General features: G+C 35.6%; 1 protein-coding gene across 3 annotated transcripts in view; it reads right to left on the bottom strand.

The window, feature by feature from the left end:
* Nucleotides 1-1,406: 1,406 nt before the first annotated feature.
* Nucleotides 1,407-25,047, bottom strand: part of LOC128156302 (hemicentin-1-like) — a 57,790-nt gene continuing 34,149 nt past the window's right edge. For all 3 annotated transcript variants that reach the window (XM_052818384.1, XM_052818385.1, XM_052818386.1), the window contains 33 exons: nucleotides 24,610-24,909; nucleotides 24,062-24,361; nucleotides 22,892-23,191; nucleotides 22,436-22,747; nucleotides 21,991-22,290; nucleotides 20,998-21,297; nucleotides 20,384-20,695; nucleotides 19,995-20,294; nucleotides 19,278-19,586; nucleotides 18,619-18,918; nucleotides 18,199-18,501; nucleotides 17,526-17,828; nucleotides 16,953-17,255; nucleotides 15,966-16,271; nucleotides 15,026-15,337; nucleotides 13,475-13,780; nucleotides 12,799-13,113; nucleotides 11,578-11,880; nucleotides 11,077-11,346; nucleotides 10,650-10,898; nucleotides 9,909-10,040; nucleotides 9,599-9,731; nucleotides 9,351-9,407; nucleotides 8,364-8,423; nucleotides 8,182-8,253; nucleotides 7,723-7,855; nucleotides 7,166-7,228; nucleotides 6,044-6,100; nucleotides 5,433-5,507; nucleotides 4,956-5,024; nucleotides 4,242-4,298; nucleotides 3,620-3,685; nucleotides 1,407-3,380 (listed from right to left, as the gene is read on the bottom strand). In XM_052818384.1, the coding sequence (XP_052674344.1) occupies nucleotides 3,105-3,380; nucleotides 3,620-3,685; nucleotides 4,242-4,298; nucleotides 4,956-5,024; nucleotides 5,433-5,507; nucleotides 6,044-6,100; nucleotides 7,166-7,228; nucleotides 7,723-7,855; nucleotides 8,182-8,253; nucleotides 8,364-8,423; nucleotides 9,351-9,407; nucleotides 9,599-9,731; nucleotides 9,909-10,040; nucleotides 10,650-10,898; nucleotides 11,077-11,346; nucleotides 11,578-11,880; nucleotides 12,799-13,113; nucleotides 13,475-13,780; nucleotides 15,026-15,337; nucleotides 15,966-16,271; nucleotides 16,953-17,255; nucleotides 17,526-17,828; nucleotides 18,199-18,501; nucleotides 18,619-18,918; nucleotides 19,278-19,586; nucleotides 19,995-20,294; nucleotides 20,384-20,695; nucleotides 20,998-21,297; nucleotides 21,991-22,290; nucleotides 22,436-22,747; nucleotides 22,892-23,191; nucleotides 24,062-24,361; nucleotides 24,610-24,909 (7,253 nt within the window). In that variant the 3' untranslated portion in view covers nucleotides 1,407-3,104. The remainder of the gene's footprint in view (nucleotides 3,381-3,619; nucleotides 3,686-4,241; nucleotides 4,299-4,955; nucleotides 5,025-5,432; nucleotides 5,508-6,043; nucleotides 6,101-7,165; nucleotides 7,229-7,722; nucleotides 7,856-8,181; nucleotides 8,254-8,363; nucleotides 8,424-9,350; nucleotides 9,408-9,598; nucleotides 9,732-9,908; nucleotides 10,041-10,649; nucleotides 10,899-11,076; nucleotides 11,347-11,577; nucleotides 11,881-12,798; nucleotides 13,114-13,474; nucleotides 13,781-15,025; nucleotides 15,338-15,965; nucleotides 16,272-16,952; nucleotides 17,256-17,525; nucleotides 17,829-18,198; nucleotides 18,502-18,618; nucleotides 18,919-19,277; nucleotides 19,587-19,994; nucleotides 20,295-20,383; nucleotides 20,696-20,997; nucleotides 21,298-21,990; nucleotides 22,291-22,435; nucleotides 22,748-22,891; nucleotides 23,192-24,061; nucleotides 24,362-24,609; nucleotides 24,910-25,047) is intronic.

The raw sequence follows: 25,047 nt of genomic DNA, 5'->3' as shown, positions 1-25,047 counted from the left end.
TGTTTAATCCCAATACCCAAGGCTACAGAGACCACCCCTCTCCCTAACAATTGCGCATACATGAACAAACACATTGATTTCATAGATGTATTTCGATATATTTAGAAGTTACAATATATATTTATACTCTCTGTGTCAAATTGTAATTTTTTAGGTTGTGAGGGGCAAGTCTGTGCAGGGAGGGCCTATATAGTTTTATTCTCAGCGAGATTGGTCGAAAATTACAATTACAATTTTGAGAGAAGTTTTGAGATTGGAGTAGAGGCTTTGTCCATTCACACTGAGATTATATTCGATTGGACATGAAAGAATTTGACTTTAAAATCTAAATCATATGAAAGTTTAAGTATTTTAGAATCATTTAGTATAGAGTAGCTGTTTAAGCTGGTTTTTAATTATACGGTTTCAAAATTTCACGATATCACGATGAAGTTTGCCATATTTTTAATTTCCCGCCAACAATATATGTTGAACATTAAGTTAAAGATGCGCAAGTAATCATAATTTTACCGAAATAACTGAAAACGTAATATAGAGATATTAAAACCAACATATTTCCAAATTACTTTTACCAGTGGATTTGAGATGATTAAAATCAATCGAAATATCGAATAATTTTTGTTTAATTCTCATAATCAGTAAATGGTTTCTACACCCGGTTGGGACTCAACAAGTCTTTATTCAAAAGTCCACTGTGGACGTCAGATTTGCATTAACTCGAAAGATCCGTTCAATTATGCCAAGTTTATCTACTGTAGTCGCAATCCAGTCATAAGCAGTCTTGAGGACTGTACCTGTATGTTAACTCTGAATCGTATTTTTTCTGCAGATTTCGCGTCCTTGTGTGAGTGTTAATATTTTTGTCTTATATATAACAAGTACTATATGATTAAGAATACTGCTGGTTTTAACCAATTTTAAGTTAAAACTCGAATCCCACCTGTGCTCCAAGTTCCATTGGACCACTAATTTTGTCAAATGTTGAAATCATAAAATCATGCGATTCTTTTTTTGGAGGCATTTGTTAAACATGCCTATTTTATGCAATGTTCTATATTAACTTCTATATATGTATTTAGATTTTGTTTGCAAAATGTAAGTAAAGGTAGGGTATTTGACTAATTAATTAACAGTGTTATATTTTTTTTTAGATTTAATTTGTTGATATATAAATGTATTACTGTGATCTATATAAAATGTCTAGTTAATTAGAATCTACCTTTTATATTTTTTAGAAATTAATTGTTGTTTAAATCCTTTCAAGTACCGGTATGCACACTGCGGATTGAGACATAAACTGTTCCAGCAAGTAAAAGGTCCTTTTGATCACATCAAACATAACACAATTTGCAAAATAAAATCTTCCCCAGTTGGTTAGAAAACTCTGTTCAAGAATAACACCACTCTATAAAACTACCATATCTTTATTACTAGAAGATTTCTATCAATGTGTCCAAAATTCAAGGCTAGAATTATCATTCATTTCTTGACTTGCATAATCATAAATATAAGTAAAGTTTTCACAAGTCCTAATAACATACAAAAACCGATATCATACAATATACAATACCATAATATCATCAATTCTTAGCAAGGGAGTCTTAAAATTTTGTAGTCCATTTCCCAAATATTATTTTTCAATATTTTACAAATATTTTTTTTATGAACAGAACAAAATATATACCAGATAGATTCGGAATTGTTAATTTGAAATCCTCATTACGAGAGTCATATGTTCAGTAGTTTTCTATCATACAAAATGTAGCACCTCCCATTTCTTCTATCGATTTGATACAAAAAATATCACAGTTATCATTGTCATGCGATATGTATATATACATGTACATAGAAAAAAAAGGGAGTTTACACAGAAACATACATTACGCAATCATTCTAAAAAAACAACCTACAATGTATAACAAAAATAATCAAATAAATATTTAATAAATAGTTGTTACATACGACTTTGCTGGAATAAAATATTTCAATATTAATTTACAGTTATCACAATATAGGTAGAGAGAAAAACAACACTATTTTGATTGGAGATTGTGAGTAAAATGCTGATGATTTATTATGCATCAATCATGCAAATGTATTTTATGACTATAGAATGTTTGTGTTTCTTGTAATTCAAAGTAGATATCAAACTTCGTAAAACTTTGAATTATGACCACTTTAGTCCAAATTTGACTTAAAAAGAAAATAAATATCTATACAAAACCTCATGATAAAAAAAAGGACGGATTTTCATGATATATAAAAAATAAATAAATATAAATTTGATAGACAAAATTGCTCAAAAACACAAAAAAAAAATATAGACAATACATGTACAAAACCTGGAATAAAAAGGCATTGTGTGTCATATATTATGCTTGTTCACGAGTATCGGACATAAAGAATTATGCTGGAAATCTATCACAAAGTATTCAACCATACTTGTACACATGTAAATGTTTGTCACATAATACTAATAAAATCACATCAACTGGGCACCCAATGGAGCTATACCCTGGAAATCCCTATCATAAACACTGGAATGTAACATTGTACATGCAGTTTGTCTGCAGACTCAACTGCTTCTCTGACCTGTGGTTTTAAGTATTGAGCTTTTGTGTGATCTATCTTGAAACTAACTCTGTGCCATTTGTAATAACTGTTATCATTTTGTCTTTTCGTTGATATAACACCTGTGATAAAACAAGCTTGCATGGATACAATTTTGTATGCAGGCACTTTTATGAATGACCATATAGACACAGTTTTTTTTTAGCACTTAGGTTAACGCTTCATTGTTAAATGTAAATATACTGTCATGGATATCATACCATTTAGCATTAAACACAGAATAATACTAAGCTTTTTCCTTTGGTAACTTTCAACATGATACAAAAAATAGAAAAAAACAACACTCATCTATTATAGTAAAAAGCATTCCTTTCTTCTCTAATACAGGACATTTTCTAATTTAAGAAACTAAGTTTTGGGTAAAAGAAAAACACATCCCTCTTAATTATTAAACTGGTTCCTTCTACATTTTCACGAAAAGTATTAAAAAAAGCAATTAAAAAATCCTAAGGTTAATTAGAATAACGACCTAGTTAACGTTCAACCACGTATTCTTTCCCATAAACCACCTCGACATCGTCGTCTGACCCACGCTCCCTGCGACCGCTGCGGCTTCGACTCCGCCTCTCGCTTCCATGGACGCGGTAATGGCCACCACTGTGGCGACTGGGTGCCTCACGGTACACCACACCATTATAGGCACGGAGGTCTCCATCGTCCTGGACGACATCACCGCTGGAGTAACGCTCTTCCGTGATGTAATTCTCCTCGTATCTTCTCTTGGTGCTTGGGCTTCGACGTTCAATTATCTGGTTATTAGAATAAAAAGAAATCTTTTTATCCAGAAAACCTGCATAAATTCAAATAATAATTGTTCTACCTGGTTTTTCACTGTAATTGCATTTCTCTTAATATTTATTTCATTCAGGGAGAAACAGCAAAAATTTATCTGCATTCTCCAAAACTCTTTCAGCTTTCCATTTCATTAAATGCTTTATACAGGATTAAATAAATGCATTCCACAAGATTCATCTATAATCATATTTACCATTTCCTCATCACTCTCACGCCTGTATCGCTGTGGACTTCTAGTGCTTCTTCTGGTTTCAATAATCTGTTTGAAGTAAAGTCATAACAGAATTAAAACTTCAGAATCTGGATTAATATTATACAATTCTCAAAATCAGATTTCATCTATCCATAAAAACTCAATACATTTACCAGTACATGTACTTATGTATTTCATTTTATAGTTCTCCATTTGAATAGGACTTGTTAAAAGTATATATTTAAATTTTAAAAATTCTAAAATTATCACTAAGTTTTCATTAGACAACTCATTAACTGCCACCAACACAGCAAACAAACTCATGTGGGATTAAATCATCCAATGAGACAATTTAATATTCTCTTTTCACTAGTCACTACACCGTACCATCTAGCATCAATGATTAACAAACAGATCTATTGACCGTTAGCTACTACCCTTCACTTTACCACAAAACTTATGTGTCTCTCTTTCACTCTAAGCTTTGCTGGTCAAGATCATTAATAGAACTAAAGAAAAATTCACACAAGAAAACGGGAAATGTCGTTTTCAGTTGCGGAAGAGGTTATTTTAAGCAAATCCCAAATTTCCAAACAGACTTTCTTCAAAATACATAATTTACCCTTTCATCGTCATAGTAACCGCCATGTCTTCTCCTACTTGGAGAAGGCGGATAATCCTATAAACATGAGGGAAAAGAATCTTAATTTCAAAATTCATTTACATTATTAAAGGCTTCCATACAATTGCCTTGTATCAAAGGGAATATTTATACATGTACAATATCCTAGAGTTTAGATGAGCTATTGAACTACTGGCAACTCTGCTTCAATGATCCACAACATTGTATTGGTACATATAACATGTATTTATCACTACAACAAAACTCTAAAGGAAATTATAGAAATATTTAAGAACTTAATTGACTAAGAATTATAGTCAAGAAATATTCTTTCTCTCAATTAATGTACAAGTTCCTGAAAATAAGAAGTTTTGTTACGATGCGTGCAACCAAGTAAAAAAGTGAAACAACAAAAATACAGAAACAGAGGGAGCCAAAGGAGTGCGTTTGTTGTTATTTATATAGAATTACATATCATGACTGATGACTTGCAGGTGTCATGTACGTAGGCTGCAGATTGATTAACATACATTAAATTATAAGGTCTTGATATTTCACTTTATATGAAACTTTAAACTTGTTATTTTCCTTGAAAAGAGAATCGTAATGATATGATTTAGGAGAAGACCACACCAAAAAAAGTCTACGGAGAGAGTTAGTGATGTCATTGAGACAACTACGGGATACATTGTATTTTTTGGAAAACATTTATACCACTGGTTCCTCGATATCCTGCCTGTATACACGAGTTGGGCTTGAGCTGCGAATCACCCGCTCAACAACCTGAGTTTTATACCAACATCATGAAGATTAATGCATGGATCATTGGAATTTTCAATGTATTAATTGACTCTTGTGGTAGTTATCGATAAATTCTGACTAATAATTTTATAATGAATTTGGTATATGTATATAGATACAGAATATGAAGTATTCCTAACACTACAGCTAATCAATGCTATTTAATTTTGTCATAATATTTCATGCATGAATACTTTGATAGATAAATATGAGAACGAAAAATGGCAAATAAAACAGATTTATTTGAAAATCAAAATGGAGTGGGTAAAATAAAAGGCTGATGAGAGACTGGCACCGATGGGAGACTAGTATGAGAGAGGGATATGTGGTTAATAATTGTATAAACGTATGTACAGATCAGATGATACAGCTAGAGAAATGACATTATACCGTTGGTTCCTCCGCTTCAGTGCGAATTACTCGAGTAGGACTAGCACTGCGACTTCTTATCACTCGCTCAACCACCTATTTACATAGGAGAAATTGGGATTGAATATTATTCAATAGGTTTTAAAATAGATTTTTTTCATGATCAAAATTAAAATTATTGACATACTACTACCATCAACAAAACCATTTAAAAAAGGATATGTTTACTATATAAACCCGAAAATGGATATTCAGGGAAAAAATTGCAGTCAATCTTCATGAAGATACTTACATAAATAAAGGAAGAAACTAACAGCTACATAATTTACAGAAATTTTGAAGAAGACCCTTCCCCAAAAAGAGGACAGAGCTAAAACAGAGGGATGTAAAAAGGTGACTTTGTCAGAACAAAGTATAAACAGATCTCTCAAAAACAGCGTTGTTGCCTATTCGCTTCCATTTTTTTTTTTTGTCTCAAAGAGTTTAAAGTAACTACAATTGGCAATTTCTAGCCCATTAAAAGCAGACGTTTAGAAGTGACTGATGTGTAGACAGAAACACAATAGACTCGGTGGAACTGAAGTGAAGTGCCCTACAATCTCTCTACTCTCTATGGTCTACACAATAATTACCATCTCATTGCCCTCCTCAGCTACATAGCGAGTTGGGCTAGCTGAACGCACTACCTCCTGAAAATCACACACATTTGCCATATATTGTTCTTGTTAGATTCTCTCACAAACCAGTAAAGTCTATACTACAATCTTCATATCTTAAAATAAGTCATAAAATGTTGGAGCATACAAATTTTGTGTTAAAAATTTAAACTGTTAAATTCGTGACCAAGATAAAACGTTATCTAGTTGGAGGGATATCTGACAAAGGAAGAATAAATCGGATGTTAATTAATAGTTTATTTGTGACACATTTTTCCCTGTAGAAGGTGAGGCAAGTTTGATATATATAACAGTATCAACATAAATACAGTCCAACTTGTTATCTCAAACTAGATGGGACGTACTGTTTAAAAACTTCGAGATATCAGAGTATTAGTGATATCTTAAAAAATATTTGGTTTGGACTTACAATTTACTTTGACATATTCATTGTATTCGAGATATTAGTGTTCAAGATATCGAAGTTCAACTGTATATGCAAAAAAGAAATTAATATGAAAGGACCCAACCTAAGCAACCTGTCATCAGATAGGTTTTGACATAGATTGAAAGAAATTAACTTTCTTGCATTGCTTTCATATTTTGTTCCCTTATAGCCGACCTGCTTACTGTGGCGTCATTAATTCGGAAATTCATGAACAAATCATTAATTTTGAAAATGAACATTGACACTCCTATCTCTGTCTTAAAAATATGATTCCATTTGTAGTACACTAGGAAGATAACCTTCAGGTTATAGAGCAGATCTAATGATAACCATTAATAGTCAAGTGATTTTGAGAAGGTTTTATTTCTTAAGGGAAACAATAATCACTAGATTGAGTATTAATATTTTTTATAAATGAATTCATCATAATTAAGAATGTTTTACTTTATGAAACATAAACTTGAAATAGAATTTGTGAATGAAGATAATGAAACCACAGTTTTAACATTGAAAATCAAAATTTTGATTTTCTAATGTTATAAATGAGATGGATATTTCAAATTAATATTGAAAATGAATTTATTTTCTCTTTTTTCCTTTTCCTTGCAGGTCAGCACTGTTTTGGTTTTTCTATAAACTACGATAATTACCACTTCTTCCACGGGCTCCTGTATAATACGAACAGGACTGGCTGAACGGACAGTCTCCACCACCTATAGTAGTGTAAAACCAAGCAAACTAAGTCCAACATTCAAAACCCCCTCTCTACCGGGGTCAAACATCTAGCTACACCCTAAACTCCCTACACTGTGAGCAATTAAAAAATAAATCTACATTCATTAACAAGTGCATTGTACTGAAAATACAATTTTCTTCAATGTGATTCTGTGCTAAATTTTTAGTTTTCACTAAAAAGGCAATTTCCAAAAGGAAACAACAGCTGGATCATAAAAGCTTCTAGAATGTAATTATTGATTTGTTATAACATTAGAATTCAATTCAAACAAACTCATCACAGCAATCATATAGTTAAACATTATAGCACAACCAGAATTAACACACCCTATCATAGTCCTATACCGTAATTGTTATTGTTACCAAATTGCATGCATTTCAAGAGAAACACCAATATTCTACAAAATTGTGTGGTTTGAAATAAACAAAATTACAATGTAGAAAGGAATGTTGACAACGTATCATTACTTACCACTTCCTCAGCTTCACCGTGGTGGCGTCGGTGGTGGTGCTTCTTCTTCTTCCTCCTCTTCTTGCGCTTCTTCTCCACATCTTCGTAAGTGTAGGAGAGAGCAGGCAGGTGGTGTGGACGTGGAGACTCGGTGCTGAAACCATGACAACCACAATGATTCATCCATTTCATAAACAAATCATGAAATCAATTAGATTTGTGGGCAGTCAATTTTAATTGGATGACAGATTTTACCAGTAACCATATCCTGGGGATGTCAATTTTCATGCATAATGACAAAAGATCAAATACCTTTGGGATTTTAATTTTGTAATAAGGGGTACCGTACAAATCAACAAAAATTGATCCACCACAAATATAAATGATTCCACAGTATATTGTGTAAGATTTAAAGAAGGTTTGAAAAGCATTTCACTTCTGGGCTATAAACAATGGTCTGTACATGTCTCCTATACTTACATATACTGGGTACTTATTGGCGGAGCAGCTGGTACTGTCTCATAGCGTACAATCTCATAATCATTCTCCCTTCTGCAAGTACAGCGCATTCAGTGTTAATTAACATTACTCCATATTCTACATTATTTCATTAAATAATCAGCATGCATACTCTATGGAATGTATTTGAGCAAATGTCTCACCTGAATCCACCATTCTGGACACGAATGTCAACATCTTTTCTGGACACTGCAGATGGTTGTCTGCAACAGATAAGTACAGAAAACATCAGTAAAAAGGTTGCATTACAGTTCATCTGAATTTGCCGAAATTTTGAAATAATGTATACCCTCTTATATAATCAAACAACCCAGTGATGTTGTTTTTTTTTTTTTGGGGGGGGGGGGGTAATGGCAATCATTTTTATTCATTGCTTCGTCCTCACTAATAAGAGTAAATGCTAATAATTATCACGATAAAACATTGAAACAAGCAAAGAACTCTTGGCTCCTAATGTGCACTGCTAAAAATCAGTGGAATAGAAAGATTGCTCTTTTCAATAAATGTTAGAATATATGTACATATGTATAGTTGTCCCTACTTTTGATTTTAATTCAAATAAGCATGCCCATTTAAAATGGGAGATGTCAGTTACATATGTTAATAAACCGTGTACATGTACTTACACATACAATTTTTAAAGGTTAGAGGGTAATTCAAGCTATTACAATAAAACCTCAAGTTCAACTGTATAGATTTTATCATAATTAAAACTTTGAGAACCTGCATGTAGCTATTAATATCAGAAAATATCAAATAATTGTTACTCTAAAATTATTGCTTTTTAGATTTATCATGATTATTAAGTTACTCTTGTAAAATTTCAACACTTCAAATTATACGTAATTATATAAGTACTGCTTATGCAAGTTCACACAGTTAGGAAACAAACACAACACAATGGTTCTGGACACCATAATTCCAAGCTTGTATTCTGATTATGACCATAGGATGCAAGAAAATCCAGCTTTTTGATTGTACATGTATTTCATATGTTTCACCCTGATAGAACAACATAGTCTGAGCACTGGGTATGCATTCTGGAACAACCTGATTTTAGCAAGCCAATATAATATTTTGACACACATTAGCAAGTTACACACCAACACAAATGCAGGGGGGAGGCTTACCGATACTGAGTAGCTCGGGCAGGGAAAGACCGATAAGAACCGACCTTTGCTGGTTCCCTATAGCAAAATTCAATCAGTTAGGTCAAGGTTATTAGCAAGTGAAGGTCATGTATTTCATGGCATGATTCAATGAGTGAAAGATTTAGACTGGGGATGAATGACCAGCATACATGTGCTTATTTTGCAAATCAGTGGCTGGAAATAACAAAGTGAAGATGAGCAGCATAATGTCTGGCTTTCTCTTTTACCTTTTGCCTTTGATGGACTCCTCGTGGAAGCGGGGAATAATCACTTCTTTCTGGGTTTCCTTGTACACCTCCTTCTCTGGTTCAACACGACCTTTGACATCTTGTTTCTTACCGCAGATAACTCCACAAGCACCTAAGACCACAGACATTTTGATCATTTATTTATATGTGTTTCAAGGTTACCAACACTAAGTTATATTAAAGCATTTTTTGTGGTTGCAAGTCTGTTTATGTTTAACAACTTAATTTGCAAGAAAATATCATTTGTAGACTTGATAGCTTGTACAAAACAAATGCTCTTTTCACTTACCATGAGTCAGACAGCAGATGATGATAATAATGATCAGAATGAGAAGGAGGAGGACAGCCAATATAATGGCTGCTATTTCTCCGGTGGAAAGCCCTGAAGTCGCTGTTGAGGCTCCAGTGTTTCCAGCATTGCCTACCAAAAGATGACAACAATGTAATAGCTGCCAGTTAAAACTTTATAAAAAGAAAGGTGTGGAAAAGCTTAGTCCTTTTTTGGTTTTGGAAACATACAAGCAGAACTTCTTTACTGATCGTTTCCACAAAAATGAATTATGTTAATACAGATATGATTTTTTGTCTAAAATCCTTGAATTTAATTTTTTCTTGTGGCATCTGCAAATTAATAAGCCAAAACCACATCCAAAGTCACCATGTTCAATCAACTGTCAAATGGTGAGAAGCACACACATCTAACTAATGATATTAGTAAAGCATTGCCTAAGCTTCGGGAAAAGTTTTTATCTAAATTATGAATGTGATTTAAGAACAGATCATGTTTCTAAAGGGCCCCTTGGGTCTTTTACTCTGACATTATGAAAAATATGAAGATTACTGGTATACCAAAAAACAAGAAGTAAAGATATGATAAATAAAAAAAAACATGTATAAAGTTAATCAATCTGGAAAAAAATTGCATATTAATTATTAAAAGTTTATTTTCTCAATACTTTGCAGAGATCAAGACTTCTTATAATAAATAATGAAAAACACTGATGACTGAAATGATAAATGGTGAGTATACCCTGGGACAATGTGTAACCAAGCTCAACAGATCCCCTAGAATTGGTGGCTTTGCAGGTGTAACTGCCGACCAGGTCCGGGCTGCTGAGAGTGAAGGTATATTGCCTCTGATTGGACACCGGCTGGCTGTTACGATACCATTCATAACTGGCCACAGGGTTTGCATCCACTGCACACACCAATGAAACGGTGGAGCCAATGGCAGCTGTTAGAGACTTCTGAGCATCTGTTCTGGCATCAATAGGAGCATCTGTAGGAAAAAAACAGCAATTTCTATGATTTGTTTCATGCGTTCACAAATTTATTTTCATTTCATTAGTTTTTAGGCTCTATATATCATAAGATCAAGCAATGAATTCTTTGGGCATCTACAAGTAGTATTAAATGGGAAGTTTTACATAAATCAATCCATTCCAAAATGGACTTACATTGCACATCTACGGTCACTCCTTGACTGTCTGTGCTGCCCAATGAATTAGTTCCACGACAGACATATGTTCCTCCATTGGTTCGCTGAGCATTTGTGATTGAATAGGTAGTCCCTGTTCCAACTTCGGTAGCATCTGAAGTACTACTGCTGAAAATCCAGCTCAGGGTTGGGGCTGGATTACCTTGACCTGAACACTGCAAGGTCAAGCTACCTCCAAGGTTAACAGTTTGACTTGTGGCTCCCAGAATTTGGACATTGTTTGGCACCGCTATTTTTAAAGAGAAAAAGAAAGAATTAGGAATCATTTATCAAAGTTTAAAATAACAGCTAAAAAATAGCTAAAAAATATAGTAGTTTCATTAATTGCTAAAAGAACCATGAAAAATCTTAAACATTTTGAAATCATGTCACAGTACTATAAAACTCATGGTAAATTAGGAAAAACTTCATAACTCAAAACAAATGACCATGATTGAAGCCATGCACTTGGACTACTGACCCCCTGTTACAATTAGGTTGCTGCCTGTGCTACTTCTGCTTGTTCCAATGGCATTCCTGGCAGAACAGTAGTACGTCCCCGCATCGCTGGGCTGAAGGTCACTGATGATCAGGTCAGGAAGGGAGGGAGTGGAGCCATTGAATCGTCCTGTCACTATGACCGAGGAGGTCGTGCCTGAGTTGATCTTCTCCCACGACACCTCGGTCACGCCTGGGTTGGCGTTGTTGATGATACACTGGATGATGGCGGTGCTTTTCTGGAGCACTGATTGGCTTGGAGGACTGACCGTTACTGTGGCAGCATCTTGAAAAAGTGGACCATCAATGTTAGATACATACAGGAAGGGTATGTTACTTGATAATAATTTGTTAAAGATAATTCACTTCTCGGTTTATAAGGTCTCGCTTATTTTCAATGTTTATCTAATTTTTCAGGCTGATTTACAGTAGTCTTTTAAAACTATAATAAACATTTTTCATTCATACTATATTTTTCATTGGTAATTAATAAAGGTTTATAATATTGTGTCATTAGAGTATTTTGAAATATTTTATAAACATTTGATCACATTTTTTTTTATCTTATTTAGAGTATACTGCCTATGATATCTTAAAAGACAACATACTATCACAAAAAAGTATTAGACGTATCAAAAAACATTTACAAGTATACACTAAACAACACAAAGATATTGAAAAACATATTAGTAAAAAAATTTTGTTAGTTATAATAGATGTGTCAGTGTTGATGTTAATCAAAGGACTGAAATGATTGAATCTTTCTGGCATGAATTTCAAAGCATTGTAGCAGTGACCGAGTTGAGCGAGTACATGTGCGATGCGCGAAAATGAAAAAAAGCATGATGTGATACAAATTAGGACACCTGTAAACAATATATTATGTACAAGACTAGCACATTTATTTAAAAACATGCAAAGTATATAAACAGGAGAAAGATAGGGGGATCTATTAAGTTAGTACTAGACTATAGTGTAATATGTGTATTCATCCAAAGTATCTGAAAGACTATAAATTAGCAAATTTACATGTTAAATCGTAATGCACCATTTCGTTAAGACATTTATATAATGTAGTTATCTACATTTGATACATGTATATATACATGTAATATACATTATAACGCCACTTCACAAATCTCATAAGCATTATTTCAGTATCCATTATGTGGAGTTCAGTCTGCAAGTTACTATGGATACTCACTGCCCGTGGCTTCTAAAAATGCCTGTTCGCTGCGACCCTCACCAAACACGTTGGAGGCAATGCAAGTATAGTAGCCTTCGTCGGAAGCTGCTACCGACAATATTGTGAGAGAAGGCACAGCAACTGTGCCTCCCTGATATTTGGTTGGGTTACCATCTACGCTTATGATAGTCCCAGAATCGCCTTGGTTGGCTCTAAATTCCCATAGAACGGACGTCTCTTTCGGTAAGGCGTCGGTAACTTCGCATGCAATGGTGATGTTTTGGCGTTTTTGTACAGATAAAGATGTGTCTGGTATTGTTACATTAGGAGCAACTACAAAAGGGTTCGTTAGTAATCATATTTCATATTATAAATACATGAAACAGACATGCAGGATATATATATAAAAGACTAATAAAGGAGCCTTTTTGATGTAGAATATCAAAGATTGACTTGGTTCTGGCAGTTAAAAAAAACTATTCTAAAATTACATGCTAGCTGTCTTTAAGTATAAGAACAATGAACAGTTAGTACGTGAAAAGAGATCAAAGAAACACTGAAAGAAAAGTGCTAAATCTTTTGTGTGCTAGAAAAAATGTTGCAAGGTATTTCCTTCCCCCGATTTCTTGGAATATGAAACAAAATTTTCCAAAAGTTGTGCATAAAGCCACCACACCACAACACCGTCACTTACTTCCTGTGATCGTCAAGGTCGCGGAATCCGAGCCCGTGCCCACAATATTAGTAGCGGAGCACCTGTAAGTGCCAGCATCCGTCAAGGCAGCCGAGTTGATGGTGAGATTAGAGGTTGTTGTACCATCACCCACCAGGGTGTATTTGGTGGTGTTCTGAGAGATGGGGGTACTGCTTCCACTGTTAGATGTGAACTGCCACTGAATGAGGGTTGCCGCTGGGTTTGCCGACACAGTACAGGGGATCTGTATGTCATTTCCGATAAGCACAGAGTAAGAAGTGAGAGGTATAAATGGAGTGGGCTGACCTGAAAAGGGGACAGATTCTTAGCTTCCAAAACTTTTCTACATATCAAGCTTACAAATTTTGAATTTCTGATACAAAATGATAATTTTCAATTATGTCTATATTTTTAATATGAATTTAAAAATCAATCTCAAGAAAAAATATATTTCTTTTTCAACTGATGTTAGTAAATATAATATGAATATTAAGTGAGTGCAATAATACAATTTTAAAGCAAAGTAATATTGTTGTTACAAGGGTACTGGTATTTGACATCTTAACATTTTATTTTTTGAACATAGTTGTACTTTAAACTCAAAATATTGATCATGGTAACATAAATCCTATTTACAACATTTTTGCAACTTTTCAACATTTATAGCAGACTCTTTAATTAAGATTAAGGGCCGGGCTGAAAAAGCAGGGTTTAATGTCATCAAGAAAAAAAAAAGAAAGAACCTCAGTAATAAGAAGAAATATTAATATATATATATATATATATATATATATATATATATATATATATATATATATATATATATATATATATATATATATATGTTTAGAGAGCCTTCAAAGTGATTAAGATATCGTAAGGAAAATTCAACTCACATAACAGCACAGTATGTGACATATTAATATTAGCATGCTTATGTCCAACATGGGTACATGTAATAATTATACTAATATGTCATTCTGTGCCATTGTATGAGCATTATGATTCGCCAATATAGATGGCCAATCATCGATCTTTTGACATGATGTGCATTAAAGACACTGGTACACATAAGGCCTACTGCCATAAATGGCATTACAAGCATTGCGGACAGGGAAGAGTATGGAATAACATTGATTATGAAAAAGGCAGGTGTGAAATAATCTGAAAAAGAGAGAGGAGATGATTAATCAATTAGGATACAATAAACATGCAGGCAAAAATATCTATGTTATAATATTTATGAATAACTATATATACCGGTATACATAATATATGTATAACCAGTTTAACTATGTTCTAATTAAGTAAAACATGCATCCACAGGAGACCTCCCCCCCCCCCCTCCATTATAAACTGCTAGCCTTACATGGCTGCAGCATACAATTGTGTACTATATCAAAAGCAGTGCTGGATACAAAGATTACCATGGATTCAACTGATACACTTGTACATGGATCTGTGCAGTACTGATATAATGTATATATCATGATATACACTTATCATGCAACATACAAGTATACATTATGCAGGGGTTTCCATGCTACTCACTGCCTGTGACAGTTAAAACGATTGTGCCGCTTTCGCTAGTGCCCGCAGCATTGGTTGCCAGGCAACTGTAATTGCCGTTATCATGAACGTCAAGGTTCGCAATGACAAGATCGGGAGAAGCCGTGGTGCTGCCCCCATATTTCTGGGACCCTGACACATCAATAGTGCCTGACCCACTGGGTGTCATCTTCCTCCACACCACAGTAAGAACGGGAGGGTCAATGGAAGTCACAGAAACAACGCATGCAAGGGTAACATTTGTTCCAATCACAGCTGAGTAGCTGTTTTGTGGTGCAATAACAGAAGGTTTGGCTAATGGAAGAAAGTGACAAAAAATCAAGAGATTAGCTCAGATAAAAGGCGGAGTTGGAGAAAGGATTGTCTGCAGAGTAGTGCTTTTAAAGTCCCTGGACAGGAGTTTTGAGGACGATACATTTTTTAATTCATATAAATACATGTATTGATAAAATGATATCCTGCACTGTATAGATTTGAAGAAGACTTAATTTTTAGAGCTTAATGAAAAGAATTTGATTTATACAGATTATTGATTATACAGATTCATGACTGTTGGTACTTGAAACAATTAAAATTCAAAGTGTTTTATCAAATTTATTATATTTGATTATTTATTATTAAGTTCTTATTTCTCCATGTATAGAAAAACTATAACAGCGGTAAATAAATTAGAATACTCTGGACATTAAGAATCCCAAAAGGCTCTTGTACCAAAAATGACTTTTTGTAAAAGCTTGCAAATTTTCCAGCAGGTATCACTTATACATCAAAATGATAAAAACTGATTGAAATGATTCCCTGGCCAACTTTATGAAAAGTTTTGTAAGTGAAAAAATCAAGGTTCACTTTGTGAAAAGTCAGAAAAAAGTCATTAATTAAATATAACTCTATAAATCACTAAAGCTCATTCCGAAAAACTTACCTCCAAGAACGGACAAGGTGGCCCTGTTAGGACTGACCCCTCGTCCCACCTGGTTGGTGGCAGTACATCGGTACTCTCCAGCGTCCGTGAACACCAGATTGGTGACAGTCAGAGCAAAGTTGGTGATTGAGCTGCCATAGTACTTAGTGGAAGACTGAGTAAAGATATCCTGGTATGCTCCATTGACGAACCTCTGCCAGCGGACTTCTGTGATGTCGGGGGTGGCTGTGACGGAACACTGCATTGTAACATTCTGACCGTATGTCCTCTCGTAGAGTGTTGTCGGCAAAGTAACAACAGGGATACCTACAATTCGATGAAGTGCGTCTTAGAATCATGTCAAATTCCAAGCTTTCTAGAGATTACTTTGAATTTAAAAAAAAAAAGTTTTCAATTCTTTAATCTCTTTAAAATTGATTCCAATAAACATTGCTCTGATTTCTTTACCTTTGAATAACTGTTTAATTACTTTAAGTTACCGGTGTTATAAGGTGAATTATATTAGTACATGTAGTTGAAATGATTATGGATAAAATATTATATTAGTGAAGATAAACAAAATTTTAACCATCATTGAATAAAATTAAATACTTAATAGTCTAGCAAATTGTACATTTCACATGAAAGCTCAATAATCAGAAACATATAAAACAACATGAAGCAGCAAAAGCATGAAAAGAGCGGCACTCTGAAGCATTTACATTAAATCATAGTTCCTGTAAACAACAAAAATTTATTCAAATAATTATAAGAACACTTCTGATCATTTTCATTTTATAGATTGAATGGAGGGAAAGCCATACAAGGGCAGATAACTAAGGGAATATCAATACTACAGGATGTTTGGTAAAATGGAACAAGGGTCTAGAAAAATGTCCCTCGAAGAAACTTCAAGAAATGTGATCTCATATTAGTAATTTCGTGGAGCTGTGATATACAAAAGAAAAATTTCTGGTAAGAGTTGTTTTAGATTTCGCAGAAACTCACTTCCTGAGACATCAAGCCGGGTCGAGTCAATGCTCGTGTCGATGGCGTTCGTGGCCCGACACTCGTAAACTCCGGCATCCGAGGAAATGGCCGAGCTGACAGTGAGATTGTATTCACTGCCGGCCCTGGACACAGTGTATTTGATACTAGAGCTCGTGATTTGTATCTGATTATTGGAGTTTGAGGTGAAGAACCAGGACACCGCTGTCACACTGGGGGATGCACTGATTGTACAGGGGAGTGTGACAGAATTGCCAACAATCACATTGTAATTGCTGCTGGGAATGGTGACCACTGGTCTGCCTGAAAAATAAAAGCAATGTGAAAATTAGGATTTACTTCTTTTTTTACTATTACTCATGCTTCTCTCATACCTCGGAAGATAGATTGTAACCATTTATAAACACTGAACAATATCTGGTAACACTTTGGCATTTTAGAGAGAGCATGATATGAAATAGTTTTTTAATCTGTATCAACCACATTTAATGTACATCATCATAAAGATCAATTTTTTTTCCCTGTTTTTGCTTGTACTTTGAGCCAGTTTTCAAGAGAGGCAGGGGAACTTACTTCCAGTCACAGTGAGTGAAGCAGTATCCGAACTTGTCCCGACCAAGTTAGTGGCACTACATCTATATGTTCCAGAATCACTGGGACCGACGGACTGGATGGTCAACTGCGGAAAGTTGTTGGAGCCCGACAGAGAGTACTTGGAAGACGAGGATGTGATTTGGATCTCTGATCCACTGCTGGACGTGAATCTCCAAGAGATGGAAGTAGCCGCCGGTGAGGCTGACACCGTGCATGGTATCACTACATTGTTTCCTGTTATAGCAGTGTAGGAATTTTGGGAAATATCAACCACTGGTGTACCTAGAATCAAGAACAGGTAGATACATAATACCAATATTTATTTTAAAGAAAATTATATTTTTTCAGTCAAATAAAATCAGGGATGCAACCGATATAGTGTATTTATCTAGTGAGTTTGTGACAAATTTATTTTCATTTAAGATGTTAAGGTGTACATCAATGATGTTCTCTGTGCTCGTGAATAATTCTAGATTTTTTAGGACAGTTTATTATAACCCTTTAAATCATATTCTTATACCCTGAAAAATCATACCCACAGATGTGTATTACTTTTCACTCAGTATATATGAAAATATGATACAGGCAATGTTAAACACACACAGCCATTCAGAAGTAGCAAGAAGTTTTCAATAATTCATCTCCTACTAACTTCCAGATACAGTGAGAGAGGTTTGGTCCGAGGCTGTCCCTTCAGCATTGGTGGCACTGCACCTGTACGTTCCACTGTCAGCACTGGAGGTACCTCGCACAACCAGCGTCATGTTGCCGGATGAAGTGGACAGTGTGTATTTGGAGGTGGACTGAGTGATCATGGTTTGGGAGCTAGACGCGGATATAAAGGTCCAGGAGGACGAAGTCACTGCCGGATTTGCGGAGACCGAGCAGGGAATTGTGGCGTCCTGTCCAGTGACCACAGTGTAAATAGAGCTGGGAATGTTTACCACAGGCAGACCTGAAATTCATTTTGAAATTAGATCGCACCTGTGTTCCTTGACAAGAGAGAAAAACCCCCAAGGAAAATAGACGGAAATGTAATTTGAATTCTGCTCTAAAACTCTATGTGACCTACTTCCAGACACAGTCAGTGATGCAGAGTCTGACGCACTCCCAACAGTATTTGTTGCTGTGCAACGGTAGGTTCCCGAGTCTCCACTGTTGGAGTTTCGAACCACAAGTGTGCTACCCCCGGATGAGGTAGTCAGAGAGTATTTGGCATTGGAGGTGGTAATCTGTGTCTGAGAATTGCCAGTGGAAATGAATATCCAGGAAATAGAGGCAGTGGGGTTGGAGGACACCACACAAGAAATGGTCACGTCCTGTCCAGAGACTGAACTGTACGTGTTCTGTTGGATGTTTACGGTGGGCCGGCCTGAAATGTATTTTGCTCTGTGCTGGTATATCTTGTTATCAGGCAGCAATCATAAGCATTCACTGCAGCATGTTAGTAAGCAAATTATTAAGCATTTTTAGACACATAAGGCCTCATTATAAAATTTCCAAGCAATTTTTTCCCAATAAAGTTCACCCAGAAAACAACTATCAGTATTGTATCAAAATCATCCTATTCAGTTTTTAAAAAAGTTGTTTCAATTAAACTTAAATAAAGATTATATGTTCATGAACATGTCCTTGGAAATCTTTCAATTATTGAGCCTTGTTATGGTTAAGCAATAATATGCAGTGCTAAATGATTAGCGATGCATTACACCCTAAATGTGCTGAACTTACTTCCTGTTACATCTAAAAATGCGCTGTCAGATCCATTTCCAACTTGGTTTGTGGCTTGACAAGTGTATGTTCCCTCATCATTGTTGTCAGCTGCGAGAACCGTGAGTGTGGATTGTGATGTGGAAGAAGTCACAATGGAGTAACCAGAAGTGGAGGAAGTGATGGTAACGGTGGTTCCGGAGGTGGCTGAGCGGAAGGTCCACCCAATAGCAGAGGCTGTTGGGTTAGCGCTTACAAAGCAGGGGATCTGTTGATTGGAACCTGTTATCACACTGTAAGTGGTCTGGGTGATTGTGACACTAGGCAAGCCTACAAAGAAGAAAGGTTAATTGTCACTGTTGTGTTCTTTCCACCTCAGTAATCCATTACCTTTTTTGTTACTCAATACCAATCAGTTTCTTTTTGATTATTCAGTGAAAGAAATAAAACAAATCAAGGAATCTACATTTTCACTACAAACAGAGAGTACATAAAACTACAAGGACTTCAGTCAAGGAGAGGATTTAGAAAATTAGCTACATTTTGGATAGTGCTAATGGATTGAATAATTCATTTCAATAGGTACTTAAGTCTAACTTTGAAAATAAGGACATCCAACACAAATCGGATGTAATCGAAATGACTATACCAACTTCTTAAGAGAGTTCCCCATTTTGTTTTTCCTTACATCCAAAAAAGCCTTTTCAGGTATAATGAAATAGACAAAAAAAAACTCACTCCCAGATACACTTAATGAGGCTGAATCTGAGGCTGTCCCTACAGCATTGGTTGCCTGGCAACGGTAGGTGCCAGTATCACTGCTGGTTGTGGAGCGAACTGTCAGAGTTCCGTCCGTGGAGGTAGGATTGAATGTGTACTTGAAGGTAGAGGACGAGATTGTTATCTGAGATTGTGAAGTCGAGATAAAAATCCACGATATGGAGGCTGAAGGACTAGCAGACACAGAGCAAGGAATCTGGACATCTTGACCGGTGACCACAGAGTAGGAGTTCTGTGGAATAGTAACTGTTGGAATATCTAAGAGTAAAAAAAAATATTCCAATTACAATAAATTTATGTCCAAAATCATCACAAGATTTAAAAAAAAATTCACAAAATCAACTTACTTCCACTGACAGACAGAGAAGCACTGGCTGATCTGGTTCCCACCAAATTGGTGGCCCTACATGTGTAGGTTCCTCCATTACTGCTCTGTGCAGACAGAACTGTCAGTGTAGACTGGGTGTTTGAGGTTGTGGTTGTGAGGCTGTATCCTGAGGTGGAGGAGGTGATGGTTGTTGTTCCACCTCCAGTGTTGGACTGGAAAGTCCAGGCAATGTCTGTAGCTGTGGGACTAGCGCTCACAAAGCACACCATCTGTATACTTTGTCCAGTTGTCACAGAGTAAGAGGAGGTTCCAAAATTCACAGATGGAGCACCTAGTAAAAATAAGAATTGGTTGTGAATGATGATAATCCTGTTATATACCATATACACGTATATAAATAAATCAATTTGTAATGATAAATTTTGAGAGAGCAATGTTTCCTATTTCTTTCTTTGTTTTTTTATCTGCTGTAAACATCTTTAACATGATAAAAGTGAAATGCTTAATCTCAATGCCTATCAACTATTTTATACTGGTTGTAGTTTTATGGTTAACTCCAAAACACACAATCAGTTTGTGAGATAATTAATTTATTAGTCAGTGACAGCACGGATATCATATTAAGGTTCTCACTTCCAGTTACAGAAAGGGTAGCAGAATCTGATGATGTTCCCACAGCATTGGTTGCCTGGCAACGATAGGTGCCAGTATCACTACTGGATGTGGAACGTATTCTCAGTGCTCCATCCGTTGAGGTGGGATTGAATGTATACTTCGAGGTAGAAGATGATATTGTTATCTGAGATTGTGAAGTCGAGGTAAAAATCCACGATATGGAGGCTGAGGGACTAGCTGACACAGAGCAAGGAATCTGGACATCTTGACCGGTGACCACAGAGTAGGAGTTCTGTGGTATGGTTACTAACGGAAGGCCTATTAATGATAACAAACAAGTTCATTTTATTTTGTTCCATCAATGACTCGAATGTATATTTGATATGTATTCATAGTATACATTTTTTTCCTCTCATCTTAATTAAGTATAAGCTGACGCTAGAGCTGAAGCTTAATATTGCACAATAGTCACTTAATTTAAAATTAATAGAAGGCAGTTCTTTTGTTTGTAATTTTCTTAAGGAAACTATCCTTCTCTGCTTAACTGAATTCATTTTTATTGCTGGGGTCTTGGCAAATTCCAAAAAACAGTTATGTAGAGAACATTTTGTTTCAATCATGCAGAGAATTTGCCTCTCAGATTTCCAAAAGAAAAAATTATTTAGGAACATCAACTGAACTGTGATAAAAAATTTCACTATGCATTAGGTTCTAATGAAAATAAGGGCCGAATTACTTTTAAAAATTCATATTAATGTACATGTACTTGTCAAATAAGGTGCCGTGTAACACACTTTGCTGGTGCAAGTCAGATATTAGAGCATTTTGTTTTTTAAAAATGTCATTGTAGAGATGTAGATGCTTTACCACCCAATTAATAATGGTAGCAGTATCAAAGCTGTAACCAATATTAATGGCGATTTATGCACAATTTCTATACATTTGATTATGACCATCACTTTGAACTGGCAGAAACTTTTGTAACATTCATCTACCGGTATATGTACTCACTTCCGGACACAGAAAGGGTAGCAGAATCTGAGGCTGTTCCCACAGCATTGGTTGCCTGGCAACGGTAAGTGCCAGTGTCACCACTGGTTGTAGTGCGAACTGTCAGAGTCCCATCTGTAGACGACGGATTAAATGTGTACTTGAAGGTAGAGGACGAGATTGTTATCTGAGATTGTGATGTTGAGATAAAAATCCACGATATGGAGGCTGAGGGACTAGCTGACACAGAGCAAGGAATCTGGACATCTTGACCGGTGACCACAGAGTAGGAGTTCTGTGGTATAGTTACTGTTGGAATATCTGTAAGTGAAGAGGAAAAAAATCAAGTTAAAATGTACATGTATCTTTATCAACATTCTTGCTAATCAATGAAAAAAACAACTTTAAGATATGATTTATTTATAGAACAATGAGTAGACTACAGCAATACAATTTGATCACTTACTTCCACTAACAGACAAAGAAACACTGGCTGATCTGGTTCCCACTAAATTGGTGGCCCTACATGTGTAGGTTCCTCCATTACTGCTCTGTGCAGACAGAACTGTCAGTGTAGACTGGGTGTATGAGGTTGTGGTTGTGAGGCTGTATCCTGAGGTGGAGGAGGTGATGGTTGTTGTTCCACCTCCAGTGTTGGACTGGAAAGTCCAGGCAATGTCTGTAGCTGTGGGACTAGCACTCACAAAGCACACCAGCTGTATACTTTGTCCAGTTGTCACAGAGTAAGAGGAGGATCCAAAATTCACAGATGGTGGGCCTGTTGAAAGAAATCAAGTTGTCGTAGTACATATCTAATATCATCACAAAAATTTGAACAATTCAAATCCAATACATATTATGTACACTTTAGAAAATTTCACTGCAAACTTCTTATGAGATGAATATTTTAAATATGACTTACTTCCAGACACAGAAAGGGAAGCAGAATCTGAAGATGTTCCAACAGCATTGGTTGCCTGGCAACGGTAGGTGCCAGTATCACTGCTGGAAGTGGAGCGTATTCTCAATGTCCCGTCCGTGGAGGAAGGATTGAACGTATATTTAGAGGTGGAAGTGGTGATTGACGTCTGAGATTGGGAGGTGGAGATAAAGGTCCAAGTAATTGTGGCTGTGGGATTGGCCGACACAGAGCAAGGAATTTGGACATCCTGCCCTGTGACTGAACTATACGAATTTTGGGGGATATTTACCACGGGTACACCTAGAGAAAAACAAAATGGTGGCTGTTGATGCTGGGGGGAGGTAACCTTAAAGAGGACCCTTGGTGTTAATTGTCAGAGCTGACAACAACTTTTCCTCGGAGCTACGGGACATCAATTACAGTACTACCTTGCTAACTGCTACGGACAGGTAACAGACAAAGGTGTAAGGAAAAGATGTCAAATGGAAATACCTTACATTAAATGTGTTTTAAAGACTAATATAAGATAGTCTTGAACAACTAAAATTTTACAAATGTGCCATCAACAAGTTGCAAAAGTTAACACTGAAAGTAAGATGTGTAATGGGGATTGACAGATCATTTTCTGATTGATTATTCATGTAATATATAAAATTGCAAAGGTTAAAATTAAAAATTTTTGTCTCAACAGATATGAATTTTTTCTTACATTTTTAATCATAAGACTTATCATAAAGAATTGCCAACCAATTTATAAAGAAGAATCGTAAAAATATCTTGATCTATGTATTTATCATCAAATCAAATTAAGAAACCACAATTTCAGGCAGATAAAAAGAATTTTTTTTCTTCCATTTAATAGCGCAGTACAAACACTTCATTTAACATTAATCTATTAAATTAGAACTTTTCAAAGTCATCATAAAATCAGTTTATCAAACTTTACAGCAATTAATCTGCAATCCCCCTAGATTCACACTGCATTGTAAGTCACTATTAAAGCATGCTTTCAAATTCAACCAAATCCCAACACAAAATTAATGCAATTAAGTTTTACAATTGTGATAAAAGAGATCAAAACCTGTCAACAGGCTAAGTTAGGCAGTCAAAAAAACCAATGTAAGCAAAATTAGACCTATATGAAACCAAACTAGCTAACACTGCACTTACTTCCCGATACAGTCAGAACTGTGGTAGATTGACTGGTTCCCACTTGGTTGGTGGCCTGACACCTGTACTGCCCATTGTCTGAACTGGTGGTACTCCTTACAGTCAGCGACGAGGTTCCTGTTAAACTGCTGATGGAATACTTGAAGGTGGCTGTGATGTTAGTAAACGAAAAACCGTTGGCGGCCCGGAATTGCCAGAAGACGGAACTGACAGCGGGATTGGCAGACACTGTGCATGTCATAGTGACGTCATTTCCTGTGATGACACTGTATGTGCTTGGCAGGTTTATTGATGGTAAACCTAAACAGTAATTTATCAGTTTTTAACTGCATGTTAATACAGGGCACATATATTCATTCAAAGCCTTTTTATTTTTTCTGGATGTATCAAACTGTCAATTAATTTTAAACTTGTTTAATTTGACTCAAAAAATAAGAATCTCCAATTCAAAGAGTTTAAAATCTTTAATGCAAAATTATTTTCTAAAAAAAATCTTTTAACATCAACAACTTTCCAAACCCAAGAACGTAGTAAACATTGATACATACTGCCCGAGACAACCAAAGTAGCAGTGGCTTGTCCAGTTCCAACCGAGTTGGTGGCAGAGCACGTATAGGATCCTTGGTCATTACTGTTAGCTGACAGCACAGTCAAAGAGGAAGCGGTGGTAGAAGTGGCGAGGGAGTACTTGGAGGTGGAAGCAGAGATTGCTGTCACACCACCACTGTTGGAGGTGAATGTCCATGAAATAGATGCCGATGGGTTAGCTGACACAAAGCAACTCAAGGTCACATCCCCATTGGTAAAAACACTGTAACTTGACTGTGCCATTGTAACATTGGGTGACGCTAAAAGAAAGCCAAACAAATACCATACATTAACATGAATTTCAAGATTCCACGTAGGATTTGAAGAACTCTTTAGTTTAAAAAAAGATATCTTCTGCATTTGATCTTGAACATTCTGAATAGGAACAAAAGTACTGG

The sequence above is a fragment of the Crassostrea angulata genome, chromosome 7, assembly GCF_025612915.1.
Source record: "Crassostrea angulata isolate pt1a10 chromosome 7, ASM2561291v2, whole genome shotgun sequence".
Classification (NCBI taxonomy): Eukaryota; Metazoa; Mollusca; class Bivalvia; order Ostreida; family Ostreidae; genus Magallana; species Magallana angulata.
This window is presented reverse-complemented; position numbering and strand designations above follow the sequence as displayed.